This window comes from Ranitomeya variabilis, chromosome 5, assembly GCF_051348905.1.
Source record: "Ranitomeya variabilis isolate aRanVar5 chromosome 5, aRanVar5.hap1, whole genome shotgun sequence".
Taxonomy (NCBI): Eukaryota; Metazoa; Chordata; class Amphibia; order Anura; family Dendrobatidae; genus Ranitomeya; species Ranitomeya variabilis.
The window spans coordinates 676,049,506-676,058,679 of NC_135236.1; the positions used below are offsets into that span (position 1 = coordinate 676,049,506).

The window sequence follows — 9,174 nt, forward strand, 5'->3', positions numbered from 1 at the left end:
TCAGGTGAATTGATCAGAAATTCACACCCTAAATTTTTTATTTTTTTTTACCAAACATCATGATAGGGATTTTTAGGGGTAGAGAGTTTATGGCAATCAAAATTGTGGGAAAATCTAATGAGACCGTTGGAGTCACCATTATACCAGGAGCTGATGACATCTGTCACACAGGAGGTGAATGTCTTTGCAGGTTCCCAACACTGGAGATATCTGACATGGAGAAGAGACCGTGGGGGCAGGGATGTCCCCTGACTTCTGGGTCATTGATATGAAATTGCCAGTCAGCTTCTCTCCATGCCAAAATGTCTGATAACAGGGAATAAAAGATCCAACACTGCAGCACATGAAGACACAATTTTAGGTTCACAGTTAGTCCCAGGTTTTATTTTGTGGCTGGTACTGTGGTTTCCTCAAACCCTTTAAGTATTAGATGAGCAAATTTCTCGCTGATTCGAATACTGCTTGACGAGATGCTGCCTGCCGGACAGAACAAGAGAAAGGATTCATCAAATTCATGAAAGCAAATGTAAAATATGGTGAAAATACAATTAGGTAGAAAAATATTTATAAAACAGGATCCTACATCCGGGAGGGATTAGATAAAGGTTCGGTTTCCCATAGGGCATGTGAAAATATTCTACGAAGCGGAACTCATCGGCTGTTTCCTTCCCGTTACTCGAGTGCGAGTCTCTATGGACGGATAGGAAGTAAGATCGGTCACCTGTTCGCTTAGGTTTGTGATTGGCCACAGCAGTCATGTGACAGGAACAGTGAAGACGTCCCATTCCTGTCACCTGACTGCTTTAGCCAATCACAGGACTCAGCTGTCATGTGATTGAGAATGGGACCTCATGGCAATGTGTCCCTCCCGGAAGCGATGGAGGATACAGTTGGTGATTTATCAGTTTCTTTTTTCTTTTTTAAATTTTCACATATGAAACTTTTTCACAAAAATTCGACTTTTTATAAAAATGTTTGAGGAAGTCGCAGAGCCCCATTAATAGGATAGGGTGGAATTTTTTGTATTATTGGCAGAATTTTAACAATGAAAAGGAGAAAGAAAATTAACCCAAGGAAAGTACATATTAATGTGCCGACAGTTCTAATTTATGCAGATGAGTTCCACAAAGAGGCAGGGAACATGCTAATATGTACAGAAGAGGTGTTTCTGGGTGTGTGTGGCTAAAAGGCGGCGCTAGTGATTGGCAGGTAACATGCTCTAGAGGACCTGGAATGCAGGCGAATGCACTTTGGCGGTCGCTGTATCTCCACGGTGCTGAGATCACACTCCAACATCTCCCGAATCCACTCATCATCCAGAGAGCCGTCCACAAACTCCTGGAGACTGATGATGGCTGAAAGACACACAAAGGAGATCACTGTTATTGACTACAGGTTGACAGCGTTGAAATTAATAATTGAGGTTAGCGGCTCTGGGCGCCTCGTGCCATCAACTTGGGCTCACTGATTGGCTGCAGCGCTGTCGATGTGAAATCAGCAGTCCAGACAATATCTGGAGCAGCGGTGAAGACTCAGCGCTGGACCCTGGGAAGGATGAGTAAAGGGGGCAATTGTTTTCCAAAACTCTTTCATGATAGGGGAATTTTTCGTTTTTGTGCTTTTGTTTTTTTCCACCAATCCTTCCAAGGGTCATCTATAACTCTTTTACATTTCCATCCCCATAGTCGCACGAGGACTTTAGTTTTTTTGCACAATGAGATATATTATTAAATCCTGACTGCCCGCAGCCTCCACTAGGGGGAGCTCATGAGCTTAGTGTAGACTGTTTATCCATTGATCTCAATAATAACTCAGTATGCAGTGAGCTCCTCAACTCCACCGATGGTGACAGGAAGACAGAAATGTATCATATCTCTTAGAGTCAATGCAGGGGATTTGATCAAAGAAACAGACTCAAAATTAGAGATCAATCAGGTCAAAATTATAGACCTAAAAGTCTTACTATCATGTCATTTTTAAGTCTTGGTATATGAAAAAGCCTAATTTCGATGGCAAAGTCGGGCAGCAATGGGGCATAACCTTTAACTTTTCTAAAACTGAACGTGTTTTCATGATGCTTTACCATTATGGTCTTTGTCCAGGCGAATAAAAATGCGATTCGTGCACTCTTCTGCCGTCGGTGGATTGACTTTTGCTATTGAAGCAGTGATGCTCATTTTATGCACTGTCTGTAGAAGAAAGATAATTACTTGTAACACAATAGAGATGAACGAATCACTCGGAAGCAAGTCGAATTCACCTTGAATTTCACCAGGATCTGAATTTTTAGTGATTTTATTGGCAAAAATCCAACAAAATAGAGGCTATTCCCCCATTTTACTGGATTCAAAAGGACCAAAAAGGGGATAAAAAAGTAATACTCACCCACTAGCTGAAAATTCGATGGGCCCTGCGGTGCGAAGAACATCGGAAGCCTGTGAGTGAAAACTCACCTGGAACAACTAAGCACTCAACTTTGTGGACAAGGTGAAGGCCGGGGAGAAGGGAGTAATAATTTGCTTTTATCTTTTGAACCCTACATTAATTTTGCACTGGGCCTAATAAGACATATTTGGTTGGCTTTGAAAAATGTAGATGCCAATCGAATTTCCCATCCGAATTCGAGAAAACGGCTAAATTTGAATTTTAGCCAATTCGCGGATCACCAAAGATTATAGGTACATCACCTAATTTCCGCTACTTTTTACTAAAACATCCCATAAATAGTGACTGATTTGGTTGGAGTTTTAGTAGTTGGGGCATCCAGCTCTGAAATTTGAGAAGGTCCAAAGACCCATCTATCACATTGGGAGACACATATTAGGTGGTGGAGGTTAAATAAGAACCTAGAGCTCGCAACCATCTAGGTCCAATTTCGTTCGACCAAAGATTTCCACAAACCTTCATGATATCCAACATTTCCAATTGGGTGATGGCTCCATCCCTGTCCTTGTCATATAACTTAAAAGACCACTTGAGTTTGTCCTCTGAAGTCCCGTGAGCAAGCATACTGATGGCAGTGGCATATTCTCGGAAGTCTACTATTCCATCCTGTAACCAGTAAAGTGACTTGATTAATCAAAACAATACTTATTCATCACAACATGGTGAAGAGTAAGCAGTTTATAACCTCTATCTTTAGCCATTACGCCCCTCATTCACTGATCAATTTCCTCTAGTAAATTGTCAATTAGCCTAAGTTCCCGGAAGCCAAAATATTCAAATGCCTCCACAGACATTTGACATTTGGCAAAACCCCACCAGAACCTGCCGATCGGCTGGTGGTCTAATGTGTAAGGGCCCTCCCAGCTCTCACCATCAATCAGGGGAGAAAAAGATCTGGTCTATTGGGTCTCTAACTATGTTGTCTAGTTTGTTCTTTGGATCGTTCTGCTGACTGCTGTCAAATGTTTATGGGGGCCCTAAGTTATAATGTTTGATATAATTGAGCTTGTAACTTGTGCTGAGACTTCTTGTAGTGAAGGTGGAAAGGGGCTGCCAAAGGTACAACCTCTTAGCTCGAAAACACACGCAGCTCAGAAACCTAAATATGTAGATAACAAGGGAGTGCGGAGACTTAAGAAATTACTTCATGTACCACCGATAAGATTCAAACCTAGTATTAGAGTTCTTCCCTCACCCAAGATACCATAAATCTAAGTCCCTTTCCCACGATCCCAAATTTTAAAATATCAAACTGGAAAATCCTGTTTGTTCTTCAGGTTAATCCTAACTAATAACGTGAAAAACCTTTAGAAATGTATTATTCTAGTGTCTCGCAAGAATGCTTTTACCAGAAGAACATTGACTCCTAAAAATCAGAAGATCCTATGATTTGATTCATTCAAAAAAAGGTGAGCCAAAGATTGAGACTAAAGATGAGATTGAGACTAAAGATGAGCGATTCGAATTAATGTGCATCGAATTGATGACAAATTTTCAGGGATTTGCTGAATTCAAACAATTTGTGATATGATTTGGGTAAATCGCCTAAAATTATTACTATTTCACGCACTGCAGAAGATTTCATGACCTTGGGTACCGCAGAGTGGGCTTCCCTAAAATGCCTTGAAGCTATCACATCACATAATATAACAGGTAGGATTATCATAACTTGTATCCTGGCCTTCATATCCTTCCAAAGCAGAAAATCCAGCAGCCATTTTGTGATGAATCTGGATAGTGAAAGAACGTCACAGCTCATAACTTTACCCATAGAAATAGGAAGAAAAAGCCATAAAACACTGGAAAAAATCTGTACAGATAGTGTGTAAAAGCAATAAAGTGAAGAAGATTAGTGTGTGAGGAAACAGAATATAGGAGCGTTTCTGAGAAATATATATCTTTTCAGGGGAAGTGGAATCATGGCGAATCGTATTTCCTGGGAAAATTTGACAAATTTGAATTTCAAGATATTTGCTTATTTCTAGTCCAGATCCAAGTATTCATCAACGCAAGACAATGAAAGTAGCATAACTTATTAGTCTGAAACCAGAGAAGGGTCAGAACAAGGGTTAGGTGAGGTAGACCGCTCCTCGAGCACCAATAGAGAGAGAAGAATTTGTGGTACTAACCATAGATAGGAAGCAACTGAAGACAATGAGTGACATGTGGCATTGTCTATAAATGTAAGAGTCGCCCAAACACTTTGCATGGACCAGTGAAGTGGATGGTTCTCCCTTCAGTAGGAACCAGTGGTGGTGTGGTAGGTTCAGAAGCCCTTCCTTTGGGCACAACATAAATCTCCCTTGACTGCTTTATGAAAAATTACATTTATCAATTCCATCCCTCTTACCCCATTGTCATCCAGTGCTCTGAAAATCTGTTCTGCATACTCGGAGGATTGCTTTCCCATCGTACAATCACAGAAACACTTGCGAAATTCATGGAGGGTGATGAGACCACTGGGACACTCCTGGACAAATTTTCTGTAAACAAATAGTGGAAAATTCATGTTATCTCCAAGTGGGACATCCTTAACATATGGCAACCAGAGCTCAGAAAAAGCTATGGCTAGGGTTTTATTGTTTAACTCCATGGTTGAGTGAAGGAATGTCGGGAACATCTCTGGTGGTCTATGGTATTGGGGAGACTTAACATAGTGGAGGTTGTCTATGCTAGTGAGGGGTATAATGGTAATATTTCGAGTTTTGTACAGTAGTGACGTAGTAATGTAAAGTCTCTGAGGTTCTAAGTGTAGAGGCAGAATTCATTTCATCATTACTGGTGGCAGCGTCATAGCATGGGCCGCGAGCACCAAAGCAAGCCAAGTAGTTTGCGCCCCCTAAACTGTGAACTGTTACCACTCCCTAGTTTTTTTGTCTTTTTTATCAGACATAACATTGTTAAAATAAAAATGTATACATGATATTTTTACTTTACTTTTAATTTTTTACACTATTTTTTTATTTAGGTATTTTAATACCTTAGCCCTATCCCTACCCGTATCCATAAACCTATCCCTATCCCTGCCTGTAGCTCTAACCCTAACCAAATCCCGAAACCTAAGCTCTAACCCTTACGGTAACCCAAAATCTAACCCTACCCCTAACTCTAGTTACACACAGTAAACAGGACAGGAGGAGTGGTACTGTGCAGTGTATATATACAGGAGGAGTGGGACTGTGCAGTGTATATATACAGGACAGGAGTGTGTCAGTGACGCCTTCTGGACATTTGTCAAGTCAGCAGTCTTCCCCATGATTGTGGAGCTACTGAAACAGGCTAAGAGACCTTTCTAAATGCTTAGGAAGCCTTTCCAGGTGTTTTTGGTAATTATTCTAATTTACTGAGATAATGACTTTTGGGTTTTCATTGGCTGTAGGCAATAATCATCAACATTAACAGAAATAAACACATGAAATAGATAACTCTGTAATGACTCTATATAATATGTGAGTTTCACTTTTCATATTGAAGAACTGAAATAAATTAACTTTTTGAGGATATTCTAATTTTATGAGAAGCTCCTGTATGTCTCTTTGGCCTGAGTGATTCCCCCTTTACGTCTGGTTGTGGTTACAGCCAAGCAACATAAATACAAAAAAATTACCTATACCATGCATGAAGCTCCAAAACGACAACTCCATTCTTCCTTGGCATCGACGCTACTTGACCCATCACTGAATAAACATCAGGAAATTAGTCTCAGCCTACAAATGTGGCCGAGTTTATATGGGATTACAGCTTAAGGGCTGTGCATCACCCAAATTAGATTGCAAGCATTAAATCTGCTCAGACGCTCTGGATTGACGCTAATGTGATTCCATGTATGTTAATCCAACGACAACACGGCACCGTCTGAGCTCTGACAACTGCCCGACATCTCCGCCAGTAGGTATCTCTTCCACGACCCTCGTACACGTGCACAATGCTGGCAGTGTTTTATTACTTCTCAGAACACGGGTATCGGGCATGTTGAGATATAACTGCCCAATTATAGTCCTCTAACATATGAGGTCTTCATGGCATGATGGGTTTTTATGATGGCTAGGGTTCTGCTGAAGACCTGAAGATGAAAAATGAAAATGGCTCTTGGAAAATGGTGACATAAGCAACATTTTTTTTTTTTCTTTTTTAGTTCCCGTTTTTTTTTCACCAATTAAATAATAATAACAAAAATTATACATGTTTGGTATCTTTGTACTTGTACTGATCTGAAGAATCATATTGTAAGGTCAGTTTTATAGAACAATGAACATGGTAAATATTGTGGAATTGTACTTTGTTTTGTTATTTCAAGACACTTGGATTTTTTTTTCAATTTTCCAGTACATTATATGGTAAAATCAATGGCGTCATTCAAAAGTACAACTCGTCCCACTAAAAAAAAAAAAATCAAGCCCTCATATGGTCATATTGACAGAAAAATAAAAAAGTTACGGCTCTGGGAAGAAGGGTAGGAAAATGATGAAAACAGTACATGGAAATTCGCAAGCTTATGAAGGGGTTAAATAAGGGAGATAACTTTCCACTTCTGACTTGGTGACAGGTCGTCATTACCACTTCATCATTTCATACAGACAAGACAGGAGATGATTCCTATAGATCTAGAAAACTCTGTTTTCCTCCCTGTCCGTTCCTCTAAGCTCCGTCTGGTTCATCGACGTCCATTGTCCTGATTTAGGTTAAATCTCAGTCGCAGTCAGAAAAGGACAGCTTGTGTTCACGAGGCAGAACAATCCTCTGAAAATACACAACACTCAAGGTAATAAGGACTTGACATAGAAAAGAGACAAGACGGCGGCGTCGCACCTTCGGAGCTGTAATTCGTGTTGTGGTCGAACAAATTTGATTATAAAAACAACTCACTATGGAAAATCCAGGTTTCCCCAAACGATGTAATTTTTGATGAACTTGGATTCACTTACATTTAGACGATAGCTCACAAAAAATGCAGTTCAGTTACCGATCAAAAGATGTAGACCAAGCCCCCTATAAGTCCATGTTCATATTTGAGTCAGAGGTGTCTTCAGGAGCAATATATAGGCAAATTACCTGCTCCTATAAAGCTCTGCCACTGGCTTCATCAGAGTCCCAACATGGTGGCAACGTTGGCTATCATGTCAATCCATCAATCTGTTGATTGCACATCCAATTAGAAGAGCAATTCAAGTGGGATACCACAAGGCCGATCCTGAGTTACACCCTCCAGAGCTGTACTCGCTGGTGCAGTAAAGAGTTCTGTGACATACCTGAGGGTTCAAAATGTTCAAAAACCCCTGGATGAATTCTTTGAGTGGTCTAGTTTGAAAAAAATTTGAGGGAATTACTGCTGTTTTGGCACCTCGGGTGCTCAGAAAATATGACATGGTCTCCATAATCTATTCTAGCGAAATTTGCACTTCAAAAATCAAATAACGCTCTTTACTGTCCGGGCCTTGCCATCTGCCCCAACAGCAATTTTTTACCACATATAGGGTAGCAGAAGGTTCGGAAGAAATTGAGTAGCAAATTAGGCTGTCCTTTATTTCCTAATTATAGTGTCCTTTCGAAAGTGACAAATATGGGGCTACAACAACATTTTACAGGAATAAAAAGTACTTTTTAGTTTTCACACCCAAATGTTATAAAATTCTGTTAAGCGTCTGTGCTTTCCCAAAACGTGGTCACTTGTGGGGGTTTCTCCTTTGTTTGGTACCTCAGGGGCTCTCCAAACAGCCGATTATGATCACATATGGGATATTTCCACATTTTAGGGTCTATTTTCTCCTATTACTCTTTGTAAAATGAAAAATCTACAGCTAAAGCAAGATTTTAGTGACAAAATATATGGTAATTTTTCATTTTATTCATTCCAATTTGCCCTAATTCCTGTGTAGCACCTGAAGAGTTAACACATTTCCTAATAGCAGTTTAGAGTACCGTAATTTGAGGGGTGCAGTTTTTAAAATGGTATAACTTTTTGGGAATTTCCTGACATATATGCCCATCAAAGTCACTTCAAAGCTGAATAGGACGTAAAAGATAGGATTAACAAATTTCCTTGAGGAAAAAAATGAAAAATTGCTGCTAAATTTTAGCCCTTTTAAAATTTTTCTAAATTGTCATCAAATTTCAGATATTTTCAGAAAAATACAAGACATAGTGACCTAAATTTACCGCTAACATAAAGTACAATGTGTAGCAAAAAAACAATCTCTAAGAATCACTGGGGTAAGTGGAAGAAATCTAGTGTTATTACCACATAAAGTGACACGTCAGATTTGAAAAATTGGGCTTTGGTCATGAAACTCAAAATTGGTCAGTCATCAAGTGGTTAACCTCTGACGTCATCAGTCCCTGGGTAGGTTTCTTCTATTATGATGATTCCTCACAGCTCCTCCCATATATCTTTATAGATCCTCTACATACATATAACACAGCAAGAAGGGGCTCGGAGAAGGTGGCAGTGAAGGTGTGTAAGTGTCTGATGGGGTCACACAGCTCATAAAAGGACAACTGCCCGGCCTCATAATCCAGACATATCCTGAACCTATCACTGGAGATCTGGTGAGGTAACGGGATCTCATTACTGTCATGTGTCACTGTACACTGATAATTACACACCCCGTATAATCTACAGGACTTGTTATTATCTCCAATGTGTGACTGACGCCTCCTCCTGTCTATACTGGGGTAACACATCCCCACACTCCACCAACGTAATTCACCAATCTCCTGATGTAAATCCTC

At 40.0% G+C, this 9,174-nt stretch overlaps 1 protein-coding gene across 2 annotated transcripts; it reads right to left on the reverse strand.

Moving 5' to 3' along the window:
- Nucleotides 1-225: 225 nt before the first annotated feature.
- On the reverse strand, nt 226-6,323 carry LOC143777014 (guanylyl cyclase inhibitory protein-like). 2 transcript variants are annotated; one of them, XM_077266904.1, is made up of 7 exons: nt 6,268-6,323; nt 6,053-6,122; nt 4,796-4,928; nt 2,902-3,051; nt 2,084-2,189; nt 1,229-1,355; nt 226-477 (listed from the first exon to the last, which is right to left on the reverse strand). In XM_077266904.1, the coding sequence occupies exons 2-7, from the start codon at nt 6,118-6,120 to the stop codon at nt 420-422; spliced, it is 642 nt and encodes a 213-aa protein (XP_077123019.1). In that variant the 5' UTR covers nt 6,121-6,122; nt 6,268-6,323; the 3' UTR covers nt 226-419. The 2 variants fall into 2 exon arrangements, with proteins under 2 accessions (XP_077123019.1, XP_077123018.1); XM_077266903.1 differs by lacking the exon at nt 6,268-6,323 and having other exon boundaries at nt 6,053-6,259.
- Nucleotides 6,324-9,174: the final 2,851 nt, after the last annotated feature.